The sequence below is a fragment of the Manis javanica genome, chromosome 13 (genome assembly GCF_040802235.1).
Source record: "Manis javanica isolate MJ-LG chromosome 13, MJ_LKY, whole genome shotgun sequence".
In the NCBI taxonomy this organism is placed as follows: domain Eukaryota; kingdom Metazoa; phylum Chordata; class Mammalia; order Pholidota; family Manidae; genus Manis; species Manis javanica.
The window spans coordinates 10613590-10638305 of NC_133168.1; the positions used below are offsets into that span (position 1 = coordinate 10613590).

General features: G+C 35.5%; 1 protein-coding gene across 1 annotated transcript in view; it reads right to left on the reverse strand.

The window, feature by feature from the left end:
• UFL1 (UFM1 specific ligase 1) overlaps positions 1-22486 on the reverse strand; it is a 32467-nt gene extending 9981 nt beyond the window's left edge. The window contains exons 1-11 of the mRNA XM_017681399.3: positions 22327-22486; positions 21045-21190; positions 19986-20014; positions 19064-19161; positions 18421-18535; positions 16952-17082; positions 8543-8601; positions 6533-6679; positions 5079-5254; positions 3712-3891; positions 1885-2005 (exon numbers count right to left, since the gene is read on the reverse strand). Of these exons, the coding sequence (XP_017536888.3) occupies positions 1885-2005; positions 3712-3891; positions 5079-5254; positions 6533-6679; positions 8543-8601; positions 16952-17082; positions 18421-18535; positions 19064-19161; positions 19986-20014; positions 21045-21190; positions 22327-22403 (1279 nt within the window). The 5' untranslated portion in view covers positions 22404-22486. The remainder of the gene's footprint in view (positions 1-1884; positions 2006-3711; positions 3892-5078; positions 5255-6532; positions 6680-8542; positions 8602-16951; positions 17083-18420; positions 18536-19063; positions 19162-19985; positions 20015-21044; positions 21191-22326) is intronic.
• Positions 22487-24716: the final 2230 nt, after the last annotated feature.

Consider the following 24716-nt stretch of genomic DNA (forward strand, 5'->3'; position numbering starts at 1 on the left):
TTTTAACCTTCTTTCCTTTCCCATACTGAAATGTGGCTTCATTTGCCCATCTCTGTTACCACAGCCTCTTTAATAACCCCTATTATGTTATTTCGTAAGTTTTATTACACTTGGTTTTATTACTTCTTGGTTTAAAAGCTATTACCCGTTCATAGGAGACATGCGTAGACTCCCATCACCCAACAAGGCAAAGGACTTCTTGAGAGCAGGGAGCATGTCTCAGTAACATTTGTATCCTTGGGGCTAAAACGGTGCTGGACATAGGTGCTCAATAAATGTTGACCACGAATATTAAGTCGGTTAAGCAGAGCTATACAGTTAGCAATCCTGTACTGGCTGAATGAAGACTAAAACAAATATATAAATTATGAAATAATTAAAACATGTTATTAATTTAAAAATGTTATTGAGGCACTTTTCTGCTCTTAGATATTTACATTTAACGTAGCTATTCAACAAATGTGAATATCTGATAATGGGATTGAAAGACAGAAAATGTATTTCTTCATAAAAGATTCATTTTCTTCAATAAAAGACAATGACATATAAACTAAATTCTAAGTAGAATTCTCTTAGATTTCATATCCTGTAAGTTTCAAATTCATTTCCCTTTACTTTTATGATAGAAAAATACAATTTTCAAAAGCACAAGTCTAAACTGAATGTATTTTTTACATTTGGCAACAAGTTTCCCATGGCAAAGGCTTTCCTGTGTAACACTATTCCACACACTATACTTAAACTATCACAGTGAAATAGTACTATTGATGAGAACAAAACACCAGGCGACCCTGAATTTTTAGAAGGACATAAAACAGACTATTTATACTGGCATAAGTGCAACCAATTGTGATTAATGTGAATTTATAAATACATTTTCAAATAATATTTTAAAATATGCACAGCTCACAGTATACTACTGTGAGTTACTGGAGTAATTTACTCTATTGTTTTCCAGAAGAACAGAGAGAAATTTCAAAAGGCCAGTACTGAAAGATTTTGTATAAAAACGTTTTTGAAGAGGAAAGAAACAATGTCAAAGAAATAGGGGTCAATTCTCACAGCAAAACAATTAATTTTGAGAAACATGGTCAATATAGTTATATTTATTAATGAAAATATGTTGGATAACCCTGATAAACTACTAGTAAAACTGTTTCTACTATAAAAAGTATGGAAAATACATGTTAATTTCTAAATGCAAGTTACTATTATACCAGTGCTACCTAGAAAAATTTCTAGTGACTCTAAATGGAGAAAATAGATTAAAAAAAGAGTATCTTCTTGGGAAATTCATTTGTTAGTTAGCATTTAGAGAGTTCCTAACATATGCAAAGGAATGCTCTAATTACTACGGAAACAACAATAAATGAGATGGACAAGGTTCCCACACCATAAGACACATCACAGTGATAAAAGCGATGCAAAAAACTGGGAGGGATAATACGATGGCAAGTGGTTATGTCTCTCTGAGGCCTCTCTGAGACACTGACATTTAAAGCTGAGCTCTGAGTGACAAGAAAGACCCAATTACTCAAAGTTCAGGAAAGAACACTCCAGAACAGCTAGTGCAAAGGTCCTGAGGTGAATACAAATTTGAGAATTAAAAAAAGGCTCCTGAGCTGAACACTATGAGAGGGAGAAAGAAAGGAGGTGGGTGAGGTCACGAAATTATCTTAGTTCTCACAAAGTAACACAGAATAAGTAATCATCAATATTTCTATTTTCATAATCAAATTTAATTCACTAGTAAAAGATTTGATTACTATTAGCAGTTAAGGGTGAATCAACCAAGTAAAAGGTCTTTCCAAGAGCTTAAATGCAAAGTTCACCGCAGCTAGAAAAACGCTCATCGTTGAATCTTTGTTAATAGTAACTTAGTACCTGTTGCTTTCCGCCTTCGCTCATCTTTTTTATCCTTTTTACTTGTATTAACACCTTCTAAAACGGAGACTTGTTTCAGATCTTCTTCAGTGATTAAGTGAACGAGATTATTTTTCATTTCCTGAAATAAAACATGCTTTTCTTGGTAGGCAAAATATCCAGCATTACAAAAAGCTTAAAATGCAAGTTATTTATATACTCACCTTCTAATTATTCTTTTTCTGGTTTCATTGCTAAGAACTATAGAGCTTTGTCTCACAGTTGACACCATGAAATTGTTTCTCCTTACCAAAAAATCAGTTTCTTCCCTTGCTATTCTTGGCTAAACGCCATCAGAAATCCTATCTGGTCACTGGACAACCGATCACACAGCACTGGATGCGGTGCCCTTCGGCTGTCACTGGCTGGTGTCAAGGGCTGGTGGCCCTTCCTCCCTTTCTGTTGGAGACTCCCAAGTCCAGTGCCACGTGGATACATGAGATTACGAGAAAGACAATGAAATCCCCACCTCCCACCTCACCATAATGCCCGTATGTGAGCTGCACACTTAGTCACATCAACTTTTCTTTTCCTTCTGGACTCATTCTTGATCTCTGCTTTGTAAAAACATATGCTAAGAACAATGCACTATTTCCAGTTCAGAAACTTGTTCTTTATCATGGGAAAAGGTTCTACATCTGTAGTGACAAAAGTATATTTTCATGTTAAAAATGGTTATTTTTTTTTGGTCTTCCAAAGAAAAATGTTTAGAATGTTGATGGTTCAAACAACAGAATCTTTTTTTTTTTTCTGAATTTATTTTTCTGGTTGGAGGGAGAGTACAAGGTAAAAAAAATTGGTGACCATGTTAAGTTTTTAGTTTAGTAAGAAGTCACAAATAAAAATAATCATGCAGCAGCCATTTAGTAACTGGTAGCTAACACGTACTAGACATTTTATATACATCCCTCCTTTATTTGCATTTGTCTTTTTGAGAGTAACATTGCTATCCTTGCTCTGAGGACTCTGGGGTCTGTTTGTCCAAAGTCAAACAGAGTAAACAAGGTGTGATTAGAACTCAGGTTTATTGTTATCAATCCTGCACACTTTTTACTCCTCCCTGCTACGTAGCAGGCCAAATGTAGAGAACTATCTTATTTTTTTAGACTCTTAAAAATTATAAAGGGAATATAGATAATTACAACTTATTTACATACTTAGTAGGCCCTCAGGAATTTATGAACAATCTAATAACTAAGGTAAATGGCATTGTTCTACCTGTTTGTGAGCAGGCTTTATAAGTAGATTGTGCTGCTAACTGAAAACATACATTGAACACTCATTAAACAGACCTGGCATGACCTCTACGTCTATCTGAGAACTAATCAATTTTGATAGTAACAAACAAGTTCTTTCTTCAGTAAGTAATCCTATTTGTACATTTCAGATAACGAAAATTGAGGCTGTGCTAGATTTAGTAAATACACTGTGTACTGATTGATAAGTATACTGTATATTTTTGCATATAATCCACAGATACTGTTTTTGTGGATTTTAACGTTGGATTAATATCCTTGGGTGACTTAATTGTGAAGTGTGTAATTTCATTTATATGATTTCAATTTATAAAATCAGTAACATAAGTTCTACCTTACATGTCCTGACGGGGATGGGGAACAACAAATCCAGGAGAGGAAATTAAGTAGTAATGATGCATTGCAGGAAAATGATGCATGAAACACAGTATTCATTTTTGGGTGTACTGCTTACCCCATCTTCAGACGACATCTGATGGTTCTAATGTGGAAACGCTGTTAACATCAGTGGGTGAAAGGAAGTACGGCATACCTTTTCAGCTTTTTGGTGCATCAGCTCACTGAACAGTTCTGTGCAGTCATTTACAAACTTTTCACTGACTACAACAGTGTCACTGAAGACCACAGCTGAAGGCTGTTTGCCGAATGCTCTCATCACCTGTTGGAGCAGCATTGCAGCATCTTCCACGGATAAAGAACTGGGCAGCAGAGGCTAGAATTACCAACAAGATGAAAATAAAGTATAAATGCAGTTATAATACAGATACACTATGTTGTATAAATGCTCTCCCTCAGGGATTTCATGAAGTCCCATGGCTTCCGGAACTCTCTATATGCTGATAACCTCCCAGACCGTATTTCTGCCTTCATCGTCACTCTAAGCTCTGGAATCACATATCCTACTACTCCCCTAACACCCCCACTTACGTGCCTAATAGACATCTCAAATTTAACATGTCCAAAAAGACACCGATTGCAGCTGCCTTCCTCCAGATGCCCAGCGTCCATCTATTCTTCCCCATTGTTCCCCCTTGTCAGCTAATGGTACCTAGTGGATCAGGCCACCAAAGCTACAAGTCACACTCAGCTCCTCTCACAAAGTCAAACAGTCCACTGTCAAGTCCTGGCGATTCTACTTCCAAAATGTATTTCTGCTTAGTTCTTTCTACTCTCTGAAATTAACATTTTCATTAACTATCTGCCCCACAGTGAGAGTAGGAAACTTGTCTGGACCCCACATTCCCAGAAAGTAAAATGGGACCTGGTACACAAAAGGTTCTTTAATAAAGTTTCTTGAATGAATAAATAAACACTTATATATCTGGCATCCCTGTGTACCTAAAAAAGGCATTTTCTGCTTTGTGAAGAGAGTCTGAGCCCCTACTAATAAGTAATGGATTGGCCTTTTGTTTCTTTCTCTTCATCTACACTTATCTTTTTGGAATAAAGGCAGGTCGGTACTGAACAGTGAAGTGGACACTATCAGTTCTAGAGCAGCCTGTGTTAATACAGTAGCAGAGATTAATGGACAAGGGATGAACAAATGCTACATAGCGCCTGATGCCACTTATCTGCAAACACTTGGATAAGATTGTGAGGGGGCTCATCAATTTACATATGGCAGGACTGATATGAGTATTATATTGTTTGCTTATTTTTGAGAGTTATAGAAATCTGGATTGTGACTACCCATATATAAAAGGTCACTCACTCTACTTTAAAAACTAGAAAGTCTTTAAGTTTAAAACAAGTAAGATTGTTTTTCTTACTATAACTGCTAGAATTTGGCTCTAACAGCTAAGACTGCCTTTATGTATTGTGATTCTTAAAATGTCTGTACACTAGTGAAGTGTCAGTTATTGGTTTGCAGAAAAATGAAGACAAAAACATAAAACATACTGCAATATCAACCCATGTTCCGGAGCTGATGGCTTCCTCTACTGATGCTTCCACCTGGTCCACAAGTCCTTGACCGACACAAGCTGCTTTCAGAAACAAGAGTGGTGTAGCCTTGTATCTTTTCTTTATATAGCTCACAGCATCTGGGATTCCAAGTCTGGACAAAGCATCAAATTCTAGAAATGGCATCACCAAATTAGAAAGAATTATCAACCATTCACACATTTTAGAAATATCAGAAAATGCTGTTTTGCCAAAACCTATTTGTGAATCCACTGCATTCTAATTTTTTTAAAGAATAAAGCATAGAGATGTACAACAGCTTATTCCCTGGTTATGTGAACTTCCTGAATTTTTATTACTAAACACATTTGTAGAAAAATTGGATCAAGTACTTCCTCAATCTCAGATGTGTCACTCCCTCTTCAATTGAAAGGATTGAAAGGTCAAAGGAAAACATGAGAACTATGAAGCAATAAAAGTAGAAATGCAGGTAAAACGAGAGTGGAATAATTTAAGAAACAAAAACTGGAATTTATTTTGATTACAGTTAAGTAAAGGAATGGAATTTATTTTTCAAATGTTTCATCAGAAAGTTTAGGACTAATTCTCCAGCATAATTTAAACTAGTAAAAGTTTAGCATGTACAACAAAAGTAAATGATTAAAACTTAAGTTTGTAGCCATTAAAGTTATTGGAGATGTCTACTGTTCTTTCTCTGTCCCAATCATATTAAAGAAATTAATGATAATGAAGTTCTAATACAAGTACATAGCTGAAGAAATTGAAAAGTACTTTATGGAAACTCAAGAAAACATAAGCAGAGCCCATTATTCTAGCACACATTTAAACTGTCTGAACACTAATGAGGTTTATTACTGAGAAAGGAACTAAACCACTTAGTGTTTTGAGTTGGGTTATGAAATTGATCAAAGTAAGTGTGCTCCATATATACTTGCTGATTGTAATGACTAAATTCAGTCAATCTACTTTATCCAAATAAGAACCTCAGAGATGGAATTCAGAATCACATCATGTTTCTGAAGTATTGGATAACTAATAAAAATGAACACTGAAGTTGATTGCCAATAAAATATTTCTAAGACTATATAATTGAAAAACTGGGCAACTCATAAAATGTAAGACATAATATTACGTTCTTTATATTCATAAAAAGTACTTGAAGTTGTAGTATCATATCTCTGGAAGGCTGGTAACAATCAGTAAGAGCTTGTGGGCTTCCTACATTAAAACTGTTCAATAACTATGGAATTAAACTCAGTGCTGAGACACACAAAAACCTGCAGGGTGATGACTTTCATACCTGAAGAGAACTGCTATACTTTGCTGGCCAACAGTGAAGTATATGTGTATCCCCAGTGGTAATACAATACTTTGTAAGAATGTAGTTAATACTAGCAAGAAAGTCTAGTTTTAAAGAAAAAAAAAATTACCTAGATAGCCATTCTGCCTGAAAAAGGAATCCACCCATGAACTCTGTGTTTTGGAGTAAATGTCAGGGACAAACACTGCCTTGTCCTGTCTCCCACCGACCACAGTGCCTCGCAAACGTCCAGTATTAACAAGTTCCTCAAGCAGAGCTTCAAACAAAACCAGACAAATAGAAATACATTAGAGCAGACATAAACCTCAAAAAGTAAACTTCTTTACTATTTCACAATTTAGTTATTCTTACCCTTTAAAAAAGTCAATTTAATGAAGATACTATATTTTAGACGAAACATTATTGCCTTTTATGAGAATACACAGGTCGTAAGTTCAGGAAATTTTGGTGACTAGCTAAAGGTGCCAAATTTGTAACCCAAACTAGTTTATATTAACATTTAGTTTTTTAGTTTGAGTAATTTTGATTATTTATCTCAAGGTGTATTTAAAAGTGGATGTCTAAATACTTTGACAATAGTTAATATGCAATCACTAGTTTTACCAAGTTCAATTTTCTCATATTTAGGACAATTAAGACACCTTGATCACATTAGAATCAACAGTGTGAAATTAAGCCATGGACGTTTATATGTTATTACATTTCTGCTGTTTAAATTAAAGCAACACACTTGACCCTTACCTAGGAAAGAAGTATAATGCCACAGTTAGGAGGATGGGTCTGCACCAGGCCAGCCCAAGTCCAAACCTCAATTCTGCCACCTTGCTAACAAACACCGGGCAAGTTATTTTACTTATGCCTCCATTTTCTCATCCATGACGTGGACATCATAATAATACCTATCTCACCGGATTGTTGTATTCAAGTAAAGTGCTTAGAATGGTGGCTGGCATATAAGCATTCAATAAACGTTACTAAATATCATCACCACCACCACCACCACCACCATCATCAGACTGATGCTGGTCTGAGAACTGGACAGTGCTGTGCTCTTAATACCAAATCTATGCTTTTTATTTAAAATTCCCTAAAAAAAGACAAAGCAGAGAGGAAGGAGTGAATCAGCAAACACATTCAGAAGATGCTTGGCATAAAGAAAGGTTTATGAACATTACCCTTTAATGGAAATTAAAATTAGTTTACATGTGAATTTCACAACTTCAATGCTGATTAAATCAGAATACGTCAGAAGAGTCTAGACTTCTCAATAGACTGCAACGCATTATTTAAAATTTTCTGTATAACATGAATCCATGCTAAATTCAGATCAGTTATCAAGCTACCAATTAGTACTTGAAGAACTTGACATTATAATGAAATCCCACCAACCCCAAATTATGTAGATTCCAAAATATGTCACATTTTACTTTTAAATTTTGTCTTACAACATTTAAATTTAGCTCCATATTCTGAAAATATAGTGAATTTAAGTTAATTTTTGGTTCTGTATTTGAATTTCTTTTCTATTCTGTTTTAATTCTTTTATTTGCATAGATACCTGAGTGGAAAGATTAGTCATGGCTTTTAAAAACTATTCCAGCAAAGGTTTAAAAAAAATCTTTCAAAACCTCATAAGAGCTTCATGAACACATACACAAAATAAGATTATTTTGGAGATATTACCATCCTGTTTGAGTGGTTAAGAATCCATTTTTATTTCTATAAGCTCTGTGTAAAATTTTTTTAGACAAAAGCTATTTACTTTCATATTAGAAAATGTAGTAAAAGTCCATAAGAAACAAAGTGAAATTATTCTTAATCCTACACTTTTAAATCTATGCATGTATATGCATAACAGACACACAGACACACAGACACACAGACACACACACACACACAATGTTTTTTCATTCCACTCCTCTGGGGGTAGTCAACGCAAAACGTTCGATGGGTATAACAGAGACACATGTGAAAATTGGTATAGAAAAAATTTTCAACCAGAAATATTTTAACATGAGTTTTGAGATTAAAAGAGGTAAAAAACATTAATTTAGTAAATTTTACATTAATAGTCTATTCAGTAGCTAATTAAGTGACATGTAATTTAAACCAAACTCACAGTAAAGAAGCTGCTCCTGAAATCCATATTTTGAAATCAAAGAATTGACTGCTGTAGGCCTTTACGAAAAGCAAAAAAACCCAAAAAAACAAAACAAAAAACAGAAATATCTTGTTAAAGAGTTACACATATTTATGAATTAAAAAATAACTAGGTTTATGAAAAGCACCAAATAATTTAAAAGAAAAAAATGAAGGCAAAAATTGCACCAAATTTTAAGTTAATCAGAAGAAATGTTAATAGAATTGATCTGGGTTCTCAATGTAGGATCAATTTACTTTCTCACCAAACTTTCACCTCAGATAGATCTGACTATCTGCCTGGCCCTTTACTCTGTTTATTTTTCTTCGTTTTATTCTTTCTATCTGGGAGGCTCTTTCCCCCCCTGGGAACAGTCAAGTCAATCTGTATGATTCTATTTTTGAAGAAAAATGAGATCATATAAACACCAAAAGAACTCTGAAATGATACACTCTCAGATTAGGTGGATGACCAGGAGGGATCCACTTAAAATGCTCTTTTCTGATTATTAGTATTTTTGGTAATGACTACGCTTTTCTTTTTTTTTTTTCTTTTTGGCACCTTTGAAGAGGTACACTTTACACACCATAAATCCAACCAATTTTAAGTATAGATTTAATGATCTTAATAAATTTATAGAGTTGAGCAACAATCACTACAATTCGGTTTTAGAATGTTTCCATCACCCAGAAGTTTCCTTCATAGAGGTTTACAGTTAATTCCTGCTGCCACTCATAGACCTAGAGAACCACTGACCTCCTTTCTGCCTTTATAAATGAGATTTCATATAAATAGAATCAATATGTGGTCTCTTGTGTCCAACTTTTCTCACTTAGCATGTTTTTGAGGTTCATGCACAATGAAGCATCATCAGTATTCATTCCTTTTTGTGGCTGAATAGCATTCCATTGTATTGATATACCACAGTTTGTTTACTCATTCATTAGTTGATAGACATTTGGACTGTTTCCAGTTTAGGGCTACTATAATTAATGTTGCTATGAACACGGTGTTCATATCTTTGTATGGACATATGTTTTCATTTCTTTTAGGTAGTTCCTTGTTACTGCTGTTTTTTATAATAATTAAAAATTTTTTTTTAAAGTAAAGGAAACTAGACTTTTTTTCTGACCATAGTTTTTTTTACCCTATTCCCTTCAAGCCAGTTGCCTGTTCTCTGGTTTGGGATTGGGCTGTGTTCTTATCTTTTATACATATATTCAAAAGATTTTTAAGTTACTCTACCTAATTGATCTTTTATTGTTGACTATTTAAGATGTTATAAATTTCCTCTATGACAGACTTCGGAGAGCAGAAACAGTGTCTGGATATGAACTGACACAATTCCTGTGGCTGGGATTTTTGACTAAATTATAATTTTTACCAAATTCTTGTATGGATCAACTTTTTTTCATTAAATTGTTTTACTCAAAATTTTTAGCTAAACTATCATGAGCCTCCAAAACAATTACGTGCAGTTTGCTCTCTTCTGTTTATCTTGAAATTATTACAACCTTCTCCTGTTTTGTTTTTTGTGTGTTTTCTGTTCCCTTCTACCTGAACACATTCCTACTAAAATGCAGAGGACTTCCTGAAGGACTTTTTTCTTTTCTTTTTTCTAAGAACATAAATTTATCTTTCTTTTTCTAACTGAAGTATTGATAGACAATCTTATACTCATTTCAAGTATACAACATATTGGTTCAACAATTACCCATATTATTAAATCATCACCACCACTAGTATAGTTACTACCTGTCAACACAGGAAGATGTTGCAGAATCACTGACTATATTTTCCATGCTGTACTACTATCCCTGTGACCAACTTCTATTATAATTGAGTATTTTTGTGCCCCTTTATCCCCCTCACCCTTCTCACCCACCCACTCCAACTTCGCCCCCAATGGTATCCACGAGTCACTTATCAGTGTCTGTGAGTCTACAGATGTTTGTTCATTCTGTTTTGTTTTTCAGATTCCACAAATAAGTAAAATCATACGGTATTTATCTTTCTCCACCTGGGTTATTTCAATGAGCATAATAACCTCCAGGTCCAACCATGTTGTCACAAATGGCAGGATTTCTTTTTCTATGAGTGAATAATATTCCATTGTGTGTATGAACCACATCTTTATACATTCATCTACTGATGGACACTTAGGCTGATTCTGTAACTTGGCTACTGTAAATAAAGCAGTGAAAAACAGGGGTGCATATATCTTTTCGAATCAGGGATTTTGTTTTCTTTGTGTAAATGCCTACAAGTGGAGTTATGGGGTCATATGTTATTTCTATTTTTAGTTTTTTGAGGAATATCCATACTGCTTTCCATAGTGGCTACACCAACTTACATTCCCACGAACAGTGTAGCAGCGTTCCCATTTCTCCACAGTCTTGCCAATACTTGTTATTTCTTATCTTTTGGATAGTGACCATTCTAACTGCTATGAGTTATCTCCTTGTGGTTTTAATTTACATTTCCCTGATGACTATCGGTGTGGAACATCTTTCATGTGACTGTTGGCCATCTGTATTTCTTTTTGGAGAGATGTCTGTTCAGGTCCTCCACCCACATTTTAATCAGGTTGTTTTCTGGTGTTGAAGCATATGAGTTCTTTATATATTTTGGATGTTAACTCTTTAACACATAAATCATTTATAAATATATTCTCCCATACTATAGGTTGCCTTTTTGTTCTGCTGATGGTGTCCTTTGCTGTACCGAAGCTTTTTAGTTTGATGTAGTCCTACTGCTCATTTTGTTTCCATTGCCCAGGAAATGTGTCCAGGAAAAAATTGCTCATGGTTATGTTCAAGAGATTTTTGCCTATGTTTTCTTCTAAAAGAGTTTTATGGTTTCATGTCTTATATCCATTTCGAGCTTACTTTTGTGTATGGAGTTAGACAATAACCCAGTTTCATTCTTTTGCATGCAGCTGTCCAGTTTCCCCAGCATCAGCTATTGAAGAGGCTGTCTTTTCCCCACTGTATATTCATGACTCCTTTATCCTGTATTAACTGACCATATATGCATGGGTTTACACCTGGGCCCTTTATTATGTTCCATTGATCTACAGGTCTATTTTTGTCCCAGTACCAAACTGTTTTGATTACTGTAGTTTTTAATATAGCTTGAAGTCACAGAGCATAATATCCCCAGTTTTGTTCTTTCTTGGGATTGCTTTGGCTATTCAGGGTCTTTTGTGGTTCCATATGAATTTTAGTATTATTTGTTCTAGTTCATTCAAAAATGCTGTTGGTATTTTCATAGGGATTGCACTGAATCGGAGAAATTGCTTTGGGCAGGATCGCCATTTTGACAATACTAATTCTTCCAATCCATGAGCATGGGATATATTTCCATTTATTTGTGTCTTCTTTACTTTTTCTCAAGTTTCTTAGTTTTCAGAGTACAGGTCTTTCACCTCCTTGGTTAGGTTTATTCCTAGGTGTTTTATTCTTTTTCATGCAATTGTAAAAGGAATTATTTTCCTGATTTCTCTTTCTGCTAGTCTGTTGTTAGCATATAGGAATGCAATAGATTTCTGTTTATTCATTTAGTATCCTGCAACTCTTCTGAATTCAGTTATTAGTTCTAATAGATTTTGGTGGAGTCCTTAGGGTTTTCTACATATAATATCATGTCACCTATAAATATTGACAATTTAACTTCCTCCTTACCTATTTGGAAGCCTTTTATCTTATCCTGTCTGATTGCCATGGCTAGGACCTTCAGTACTGTGTTGAATAAAAGTGATGAGTGGGCATCCTTGCCTCATTCCTGATCTTAGAGGAAAAGCTTTCAGCTTTTCACCACTAAGTATGATGTTAGTTGTGGGTATGTTGCACATGGAATTTATCATGTCGAAGTATGTACCCTCTATACTGATTCTGTTGAGAGTTTTTATCATGAATGTATGTTGAATTTTGTCAAATGCTTTTTCAGCATCTATTGAGATGATCATGTGATTTTTATCTTTTTTTTTGGTTAATGTGGTTTATGATGTTGATTGATTTATGAATATTATACCATCTTTGCATCCCTGCAATAAATCCCGCTTGGTCATGATGGATGATCCTTTTGATGTATTTTTTAATTCAGTTTGCTAATATTTAGTTGAGGATTTTTGCATCTATGTTCATCAGAGATATACGTCTGTAATTTTCTTTTTTGCAGTGTCTTTATCTGGTTTTGGTATTAAGAGTGATCCTGGCCTTACAGAGTGAGTTTTTAAGTATTCCCTCCTCTTCAATCTTTTGGAATACTTTTAAGGATGGGTATTATTCTTCTTTAAATGTTTGGTAAAATTAGGCTGTGAAGACATCTGGTATTGGACTTTTGTTTGTTGGGAGTTTTTGATTACTAATTCATTTTCATTGTTGGTAATCAGTCTATTTAGATTTTCTGTTTCTTCCTGTGTCAGTCATGGAAAGTTGAATTTTTCTAAGAATTTATCCATTTCTTCTAGATTATCCACTTATTGGCATATAATTTTTCATAAATTCTCTAATAATTCTTTGTATTGCTGTGGTATCCATTGTGTTTTCTTCATTTCTGATTTTGTTTGTATACTCTTTGTCTTGGTAAGTCTGGCTAGGGATTTGTCTATTTTGTTTATTTTCTCAAAGAATCAACTCTTGGTTTCATTGTTTTTTTCTATTGTTTAATCCTCTATTTTATTTAGCTCTGCTCTGATCTTTATTATGTCCCTCCGTCTACTAATAACTTTGTGTTTCATTTGTTCTTCTTTTTCTAGTTTTTTCAGTTGTGAGTTTAGACTCTTTATTTGGGATTGTTCCTGTTTCTTGAAGGAGGCCTGTATCACTATGTACTCTTAGAACTGCTTTTTACAGCATCCCACAAATTTTGGACTGTTCAATTTTTGTTTTCATTTGTCTCCACACATTACTTGATTTGTTTCAATTTGTTCATTGACCCACTGATTATTGAGAAGCATGTTGTTTAGCCTCCATGTGTTTGTGGGCTTTTCTGTCTTCTTTGTGAATTTATTGAGGTTCTTTTTGTGGCCTAGTACATGATCTAATCTGGTAAATGTTCCATGCACACTTGAGAAAAATGTGTATCCTGCTGCTTTTGGGTGGAATGTTCTGTAGATATCTGTTAAGTCTATCTCTCTAATGTGTTGTTCAGTGCCTCTATTTTCTTATTTATTTTCTGTTTGGTTGATCTATTGATGTGTGGTATGTTAAAGTCTAGTAATATAAGTGAGTTGTAGTCTATTTCCCTCTTTAATTCTGTTAGTATTTGTTTACATATTAAGTGCTCCTATGTTGGGTGCAGAGATTTTTATGATGATTATATCCTTTTGTTGGACTGGCCCCTTTATCATTATGTAATGTCCTTCCTGTCTCTTGATACTTTCGTTTTGAAGTATTTTGTCTAAGCACTGCTACTCCTTTTTCTTCCTGCTGTATCTTTTTTCATCCCTTATCATTCAGTCTGTATATATCTTTGGGTCTGAAATGAGTCTCTTATAGGCAGCATATAGATGGGTCTTGCTTCTTTATCCATTCTGCCACTCTATGTCTTTTGACTGGTGCATTCAGTCCATTTACATTTAAGATAATTATTGATAGGTATGTACGTACTGCCATTTTATTAATTGTTTTCTGGCTATTTATAGGTCCTCTCTATTCCTTTCTTCCTCTCTTATACTCATCTCTTGTTATTTGATGGTTTTCTTTAGCATTGTGATTGGATTCCTCTTTTTGAATTTTTTCTGTATCTATTATAGGCTTTAGGTTTGCAGTTACCATAAGGTTCAAGGAAAGCTTTCTAACTATATAACAGTCTATATGAAACTGATGATTGCTCTATTTCAAAGACAATCTAAAAGTACTTTTTTTCTTCTTTTTCCTCCTCACTTTATGTATTAGATGTTACAATCTGCATTTCTGAGTATCCCTTAAGTGATTTTGTGCATAGTTGGTTTTAGTACTTTTGTTTTAATTTCATAGTTGCTTGGTAACTAATTGGTGTTCTGCCTTTACTGTAGGTTTATTTTTGCTGGTGTAGGCTCAGGAACATTTCCATCTGTAGAAGTCCCTTTAACATCCTGTAGTGACAGTTCAGTGGTTATGAATTCCTTCAGCCTTCATTTATATGGGAAATGTTTAATCTCTCTTGAAGGACTTAAGAGTTCTGGGTACATAACTTAGCTGCTGAACTTCGATTTCAATCAGAAACACACTACAGTTCAGTGTTCCTATCGTGTGCCTCCCTCTTCTCAATTACTCCCTGCTCTTCTTTCTGACTACCTCTCATGTCATTAAACTCTCTCTGAATCAGAGATACAGTGTTTTCTTTGAACTTAGACCAGAAGAATGGGGTGGTTCCTGATAAAACATGTAAATACGAAGACTGTACATTAAATGGAACTATTTGGAAGCCACACAGCCTAGCCACATCTTTTAAGGCTCAGAATTTGTTCTGCCCTCATGATTTGATAAGACCTCCATGTAGAGAAACTCAGGGCTACTTTGAGTCTGAAAAAACATTATTTGCTGAACGGGATAACTATACTCACCACAATAATTACTCAAAGAAAAAAGATAAATATTTGTCTGTAGGAAAAAAATTTTTAGTTTTAATATTTTGACTAAGTAATATATGCACAGGGTACAAAAAATATAGAAAATAGTATTTCCTACATTTCCATCACTCAGCTATCTAGTTACTCTCCCAGCAACAACCACCATTACCAGTTTCTTGGGTTAGGAGGGTAATCTGGTGCAAGCTGTCAGAGCACATGTGGAGCAAAGAAAATTGTGTTAAGTTGCAAACTTTCCCTTCTAACCTCCTATCCTTTTGTGCCATTAGTGCCTTGCATGTGTTAGGTGCTTGATAAATGCTTTTGATTTGTTAAGAGACAAAAAGAAATCACTGTGGCTGCCATGTAAAAAAGTCCAAGAAGGTAATATGCGTAGAAAGGGGCTGGTTAGAAAGCTACCAGAATAGTCTAAGTCAAAAAATGCACTGAAGTGATGGGAATGGTGATGTCAGAAAAGTAAAAACTCTGTAACTATTTAGAATACAGAAATCAAAAGCCTTTATGTTTGGGAACAGAAGGTGAAAGAGAGGGTGCTGTAAGGATGACTTGCAGGTTTTTGGCAAACTCAGCCAGATATAACATTTACTGGTAATGGAAACACAAATGGAAGGAAAAATTCAGGTGGAGTACTGGGGTGGGATAGCTCAAGAATAGTGAGTTTTTGTAAATACAGTGAATTTGAGGCACTTGTAAAATGTCTCACTAAAGATGCTGTGTAAGTACTGTGAGTCTAAAATAAAGGAAAGGTTAAATCACCTAGGAAGACAGTGCAGGCCTGAGGGAAAAAAGATGGCCTGAAACAGAACTTTAAAGGCTAGAGAAAGAAGAAAGAGCCAAAAAAGGGAACTTAGAAGGCACAGCCAAAAGAGGAAAAAGCAACTTGTAAAGTGTGGTGTCAAAATAAAGGGACGAGAACACTTTAAGAAGGAAGGCATAACTGGAGTTAAATGCTGCTGCCAAGTCAAGTATACAAGGACAGAAGGCAGCCATATGATTTAATGATACTGACATCATTGCTCCATAAGCAGCTGAGGCCAGATGGGTGAGTTTAGAAGCAACAGAAGGTAAGAACACTGAGACAGTAAATGTAGCCATCAACTCCTGAGAAGTTCACTTCAAGTTTCCTTGAACAACATGGTAGACAGAGTGGAATTTGGGGTTGAGGTTTGACTATTTTAAAATGGGAGAAATATGGACATATTTAAATGCTGATGGGACCCAAAACCCACTGAGATAAAAGTTAACGACACAGGAGAAAGAAGATAATTGAAAATGTAGGCTTTCTTAATTGCACACTAAAGTTTGTTGCACTGACCCCAAACATTTTGGAGATTCTTGTTTTAGAAAAGTTAAAGTGATTTTGCAAGTAACATCGTTATTCATTAGAATTATAGACTGGTATTTAGTGAAAAGGGGTTTTAAAATCATCTAGCCCTATCTGAGGCCAAAGAAGTTAAGTGACTGACTTATCTGCTCAAGGTCACATAGCTACTAAGTAATAGAGCTATGACCCAAGGACTTCTTGACTTTAAGCTGCACACTCTGTACACGGTTACAGGGTGACTTTATAAACTGACGTGGGTGTTCTGCAGAAGAGCATCTTTTGGTCAAGAAGGTGGAGAGGGTTTGGGAGAAGAGATGTAGGTTGGAGAGAGTTTGGCTACAGTCTAGGGCTCTAGAACCCCCACTCCCGATTCATAGAAGCTCCTTTTCTATCTGTTTAAAAACTAGAATTCTGAATGGATTTTGCTAAAAAAATATGCAAGCCATGATCAAAGACATGTACAAATACACATATTTTAAAACATGCTTACCGGGTAATAGCACTAAACAGTCCACGGATGCGTGCTTTATGTCGAGCTACAAAAGCTTCAGTAAATATTACTCCTCTGTTATCAAGATCAATGTGTCCATTAATAATTCTACCTAGCCGCTGAGTTAGTGCCTGGGGGCAAAGATGCAAATTTTTATTAATTTGAAAGAACAAAATTACATATATACGTTTGTATAGTCTTACAAAATTATGCTGCATGCTGATGTTACATTAATTATATGATTGAGAAATTTCAAAAGCATAAAGTCACATGATATATAAGCTAAAAATCAAGATTTTGGACCTAGGAAACTTCATAATCTCGCAGCAGAGCCAAGAACTAAGTCAGTCAAATTGCTGATATCTTAAAAGGCTTAACTACTTGGGGCTATTTCCAATGTAAAATAAAAATGACTGATGAACCATTTCTGGACATAGGCAGCTTCTGGATGTATATTTAAAAATAGATTTCACTTTTTCATTATTTGTTCCAGTCAGTACAAAACAAAACCTTCATTTACTGAGTGCCTCCACTGTGCCAGATACTTCACTAGATACACTATGTATATAACCTCAATGAAGATTATGAAAAAGATACTTATTCCCATTGGACAGATATGCAACTTGAAGCATAAAAGCGATGAAATAATTTTTCTAACACAGAATAGGCACTGGAAGAGACAGAATTCCAATCAAGGACTGTTTAACTCCAAAGAACGTATACTTACCACTGTACAAAATGGACATCCCTACGGCTAAAGTGTCAAACTATTTAAAAAAAAAGAAAGAAAACAAACAAGGGACTAGCCTCTACTGTTAGGTAGTATTATGATTATACTGCAAATCAAGATATTTGGGTATTGACATAAGTACCTAAAATTGAAAGACTATAAGAGATTCCTTGGTTCTCCCTATCATAGCCACACTTTAGAAGAGAAAAAATGGTGCCATCACCAGATGTTGTACTACTGACATTGTGGACAAGGCAATTCTTTGTTCAGGGGAGGTATGTCCTGTGCATTACTGTAGCATGCTTAGCAGCATCACTAACCTTTACCCCATAAAATGCCAATAACACCTCCTCCAAATGACAATCTTCATTAGTTATTTGAAATATAACTGGGCATCAGAACTACAGATATCCTGGTTCAAGTTTCTGTTTAGTTGATATCAGAAGCATTAAATAAAACTATGAACTCGGTATACTTGCTACTGCACCAAAGCAGGCCTAGAACCTAGTCTATTAATTTTTTTTAGGGTATCTCTGGGCTCACAAAAGTCATGATAGTTTCTAAATGGTTTCATCAGAGCCATCAATGTACAAGAAGTATCCCCAAAGTGTATTGCTGTATCAGTAGTCAAGTGCTTGCAAAAAAATCAATTGTAAAAAAGTCTAATTTTACTTTTTCCATTAAAATTCTTTATTCTTTATTCATCTGAAAAGATACATTATACTATTAAGAAAAATACCTGCGTCAGAAAGTTTCCAGGAAGATCATAAGCTTTACACAGTTCTGATATGGTTACCTGACCACTTTCTTGCAATTTATCATTTACCTCTTCTGCTAACCGATCCAAATAGGTCCTAATGTGAAGAAAAAAGAAAAAAGAAGAAAGAAAAACAAATTAGGAATAATTTCCTTCTATCCCTCATGTGTAATTTCTGTGGCAATAAGATATGCCCCAAAGTAATGAATAGGGTCTGTCTACAAAAATATTACACATTACTCATATTCTGAAAGTTATTTTTTCTTATCAAACAACTAAATATAAGGTTAACCAAATGATAAATGCAGAGTCTTTTTAATAATGTAAAGTCTGAAGGCATTTTTCATGAATATTTTTTCAGCAAATTTGCTCTGAGAATAAAGATCACATAAAAAAGAGTAAAAATTATATTTTGTGTTGCTTTAATAGAAAAAAAATCAAAGCTTATATTGTTTCTAAGTGCTCCACACAATTAAGCATTTAATTTTTAAGTACATCCCTATAATGAAAATAAGCACTATAAGAATTCTAAACAAAATGCAGAACTAGCCACAGTTCTGCTAATTTAAACACAAACCTTATAAAAAAAAACACAACAAAAAACACTCTTAAATATTGTACTTACTCATCTATCAGTTGTCCCAACACTAGCTGAACATGCTTTTCTGATTTAACAATGTCACCAATTCTATTTTCAATATGAGTCAGATCCACATTAATTGCCTGGAAAATAAATATAAATTCCATTAGTGATAAGTTCATATTTGTTTCTTAAGTCTGAAATTATCTACTTAGCACCATCTTTTTAAAAAACTGACTTTAGGGTACATTTCAAATTGACTTGAAAAACTATAAAAAGCCTCAAGTCAAATAAAAAAGTAGGGCTTATTACTTATTTATTTTCATTGCTGAACAATTACAATTTTACTTGCTCAGAAAGTTTGTATTAAGAAGTAAGTTACACAACTGGGTATGGTGATAGTTGGTACCTAGAATTATCATGTATATAAATGTTAAATCACTGTGTTGTAAACCTGAAACTAATGTAATACTGTGTGTCAACTACCCTTCAATAAAAAAAAAAAAAAAAGAAGTTAAGTTACATATTCATATGACAAACAGATACAATATCAGACAAGATTCGTCAGCTACTTGTATATAGTATGCCATGGTGACCTGTACAATTGTACTTTCTAAAAATACTTCTAGTTTCTTTATATTTCTCTATTCCTTCCACATACTAAAAACAAGTAAACATCAACCTACTGATTTTTCTCCCCAAATTACATAAACCCTGTAATTACATAAAATAATAACTCTGAGTTTATTTGGTAAATAAAGAATAAGTCAGTCAACTGAGAACTTATTAAATCAATTCAATATGACAACTTACTAAACTGATTAAATGTATCAGTTACATATTTCTTCATAAACATTATACAAAATATGATTATCAGTATTGGTGAATATTTAAGGCATTGAAAATACTCACAGTACCAAGAAATTGAAAAATCAAGGGAAAGAATTTTTATAAATTTAAAATTTACCTGTTGCAGATCAACAATGTTTACTCGACCTTTAAAGAAAAGACATTCATTTTAAATTATGTTTAAATACACACCAGCCCCAAACTGTAAATTCTAACTGATTTACATTTTGGACAGAAGTTCTCCTTCTACAAAGGACACAGAACCACAATAATTAATGTCTTCAAATATCAAACAAACCATTAACTGAGTAAGTCTTCATGGCTTAAGGCCTAGGCAATAATTTATTCTTAAAGTATCATTTGTCACATCAGGCCAACTATGAGCATCAACAAATAGGCAAATTGGCCAGACTTACCGAGGGTATTTCTCTCCATAATTAATTGATTGTGACCAAAGAGAACTTAAAATTAAATTCAGATAAGCTTTTTTCAATTATTTGAAAATGTTGAATTTCCACTTATTAGCAAAAGAAAAATCTCTTAAGTATTCCAAATCATAGTTAATATTTCATTAGCACTATACAGGGAGATAAACAGTCACCCAGGGTATATGTGATAACATCTGATCAAAAGCATTTTCAGAGGTGTTTCTACTTTAATCAAATAGTGTTAGATTTGCTCAATTTTAAAAAGACGAAAGAAAACAAAACCTTTATGTACTTGTAATAGAATTTCCTACAATAAAATAGGTGTAGCACCATATTGTTTCCTAATTTGCAAATACATAATAACCAAAAAAAAAAAAGCACAGTAGTGCAAAAGCTTGTAATCTTTTAAAATCTCTGTTCCCCTTTCTTACCACCTGACAAGTGGCAGCTAAGTATCCTCCCCTGAATCATTCAATATATTCATGAACTTTGAAAATAAAATTAATTCACATATACAAAACATAACTAAAAATTTTTTAAAAACTGCTATTTTGTAGTGATAATACTTGACTTTATTTAAATTATATAATCATGTTTACCCAAACCTATTAAAAATATATAAGGCTGGTTACCATACTAACAGTAAAGAAGGGTGTCCAATAACCTCCAATACTTTATTATTTAAAGGTTTGAAGTTTTTTTCTCCTTCCAAAGAACTAGAAGAAAAAAAAAACTAAGGCATTACTTACCACCTCGGACATGTAGCTCATCTCTCATTTCTTTACTAATTTGGGCCGGGGTAATATATTCCTTCCCATCAAGTGTGTGAACTACTTCTAGCTGTTTCTGAGCAATCAATTTATTCACAATCTCAATGCAGTTCCGCTCTGACAACCTGAAGGAAACAAGACAAATTAAGTTGTAAAAATGCACTTGATGCATTTGGTGCTCAAATAAGATTAACAGAAGGTATGAAAATGGGCTTTTTGAAAAAGTCTGGGTAAAGAGTCCTGGGATCTATATTACAAAATCTGTATCTTTTATTAGTTTAACAATACTGATTCAATACATTTAAAAAAAACCCTTGGAAGTAAGCAGGTTTACATGCACTTTAAATCACGTGCTTCGGCACAAATCCTTTTAGGAATTTCCAGTTTGCTTTTTCTTCTAAGTCAGCTTCTAATGTTCAAATCTGAATAGAAAAGTGAGGCTATATAACTAAGGCAGGGTAAAAAAAAACTAAGAAAAAACACCCCTACTTTTACTTCAATTTGCAATCTAAATTGTTTTAAAAAATTCTTTTAAATTAAGCGTATGAGTGTTTCACTCATACAACTTGTCTGTAAACTGGAGATCTGGCCTGGAAAAACCATAACTGCGACTGCCAAGCCACTTAAGTATGGGCTTTGGTTTGCTCTGCCCGCTACAAAATAACATCAAGGGATTCAGGTCCTCAGCGCCAGAAAGAACAATACAACAAGGTAGGAAATCGTCGAAGGATAAAAAAGGATTCTATTAGCGTAAGTGTAGCTGTAACATGGAGAAACAGAGTTGGGGTGCTCCGGACACATCCCCCAAAGGTTAGTCATCTGTAGGAAATGTCAGTGTCTGGGAGTCCCTAAAAGTGACAGATGGGACCATGGGTCTGGCCTGACAACAAGTTTCAGTGGAGAAAAAGGGCAAAATGTTTACAGTCAACTGCATTTTGGGGTAAGCCTCCCCACTGAAGCTCATTCTCGATCAGGCAGTGCATAAGGGGCCCTGAGGCTAGTGGCCTGATGACGCGAAGGATCGAGAGGGGCGCTGGGAGTTGGCGGCGGCGCCATCGCCGGGGTACGGAGGGGTGCTCTGGGGCGCAGCAGGTTGCGGGCTTCCCCGCCGAGAGCGGCCCACGGACCCACAGTCCCAGCTCAGGGAGGAGGGACAGGCCGGGAAGGCCCGGGGTCCAGGCAGGGGATCGCGGCCTCCGATCGTGGCGCGGCCGCCCAGGGGCTACTTCGGACCCCAGCGAGGAGAGGGAGGGTCGGGCACCTCTGCGTGGCCTCGGCGAACTGCGCCCGCTGGAAGTCGGCCGCCAGCCGCCTGATCTCCTCCCAGGCGTCCGCCATGGCGGCCCTGCTTGCCGAGACGCCGGGGAAACCGCAGACACGTCAGCCCGCAGGCAGCAGGCGCTGAGGAAGGACGGGCCGCGCGGAGGGACAAGACTCCTCCCCCGACGCAGGCACCGGCCCCGCGCCGGGGGTGGGGTGGGGCCGGAAGCGCCGTAGCCCCGCCCACCCCGCGCGGAGGCGTCGTCCCCGCCCCTCCGAGACCGCCGGGTTTGCTGGGAGCGCGGCGCCAAGGTCCCCGCGAGGCTGCGGGTGGGATGCAGAAGGGACCGCGTTAGTAAGGTGCTACTTTACGTCTTTGTGTGCATTACCCCTAATGCATCAGCGCAGCGATGATCAAATTAAACACTTTTTCTTTTGCCCAGCATTTGTATTTTTGAAGGGTCAGGGAGACGTGATGTACCTTTTGGGAGACACTATTGAAGGGGAATTACTTGGTATTCTTTTGCACAAAGACGACAAATTCGGAAACCGTAAAGACTCTCATGTATTTAGAGCCTCTGCTATTTCTCTTACGGGTAAGAGTAGTTCCATCAAATAATGAAGAAATAAAAACGTAAGTTTCTAAGGACATACAGCTAGGGATGAAATGGAGGAAGCAAGTAGCACACTTACTTTGCTTTCCCCTACATTAAATCACTAAAAAATAGATATTTAGTCTATAGTACCTTTCTTGTGCCTTTTTACTCTTACCCTTCACTCTCGATTAAAAAGCCTTTTAACCGCACCACCTCAGTATCTTATTCTGGGACACTCAAATTCAGTGCCACGAATGAACTTGTCTGTTAAGTTCCCAGCTTTATTTAAAATGCAGAGAACACAGTCATAAAATCTGCCACTACATATTGCCACCAGACAGCCACACTGCCTGGCAATGTGGTAGCCCAATCAAGCTGTGGAACCCCAGAAGTCAAAGAGGTAACTTGCAAGAGGTAGGTGCTTTGGTCCCAAAGGGCATCCAGCTTCAGGACAAGCAGAAACATTCATTCATATAAAGTTAAAAAGAAAACCGCAGGCCCAAAGATGGAGTCACTCATGTTAATGGCCCTATATCAGCAAACTAAGACTTTCTATCTAACCTAACTATAATTTTACCTTTGGAATTTCGGGTTCAGCACCATAAAATTTACTGGTAGACCCACTTCTGTTGCAGGGTGACCTCGCCTAAAACGATGGATTCTCTGATAGTAATTTCCTATTTACCGCTTTCTCTCTACCTTGACAAACCTTTCCTTTTCTATAGCTCAATGGACTCCCCTCGACTTGCTAGAAGGGATGCTGCCTGATTCATGGATCAATCAACAAAGCCAATTGGGTCTTTTAAAATCAACTTAGTTGAAATTTTCTTATTTAACCTAAATACTTACTGTTCTCTACAGATGCCATGGAGTACATTGATGGATAAAGCAGACATGATCTTGCCATAAACAACTTAAAAACCTAATGAAGCAGATTTTTTAAAAAGTACTTTATATGAAGTGTAAAAATTGTAATAGTAGGGGAAGTATAGTGTATGATGTGACCCCTTGACATCTAAACTTCTTGCTTACTATCTAAGACTCTTGGGTTCAGCCTAGAATCTACTTTCTAGCAGCATCTGCTGCACACCACATGTAGAGTAGCTTGTAGCCTGGACTCACCAAGCCCTTTCAGGATTCCATGTCTTTTCTGAAATGCCTGTCCTCCTCCTCTTTCTTCACTCCACTCTTCCCCCATTTATTTTGTAACTTACTCTTTTATGATATCCCAGCTTAAATAAAATTCTTTAACGACACCTTTTTAAGTCCTACAATTATTCTATGTGCCCGTAATTCTTCATTCAGATATCTCTAATAGCAAGCAAGATTATATTGTAATTCTTATTTACTACATATTTCAATAGTCTGAACTCTTAAATGATCTCCTAAATGCTCCTGAGCATTTAGTATGACAGCTGGTAAATAGTGTCTGGTATATTCCATAAATATTAAATGAATAAGTCACTGTAAATGTTTTGGTGCAGCATTATTCCTCAGTACAGTAAAAACATTTACATTTATTCTTAAAAAATTTACAATCACTCCTAAAGTGGAATAATTCTATAATTTAAATATTAAATTTAAGTTTAAAACAATTTTAATAATTTTATTCTAATTTAATTTTCTAGAGACTAGACTTACGCTGTCCAAAACAGTAGCTACTAGCTAAATAAAGCTATTTAAATTTAAATTAGTTAAAATTAGACAAAATTATGCCAGCAGTGAAGAAGAGGAATTTGAAATAGAAAATATCATTTACATTTTTCCTGCTGTGGTTGCAGTAGAAGTCAGCCTA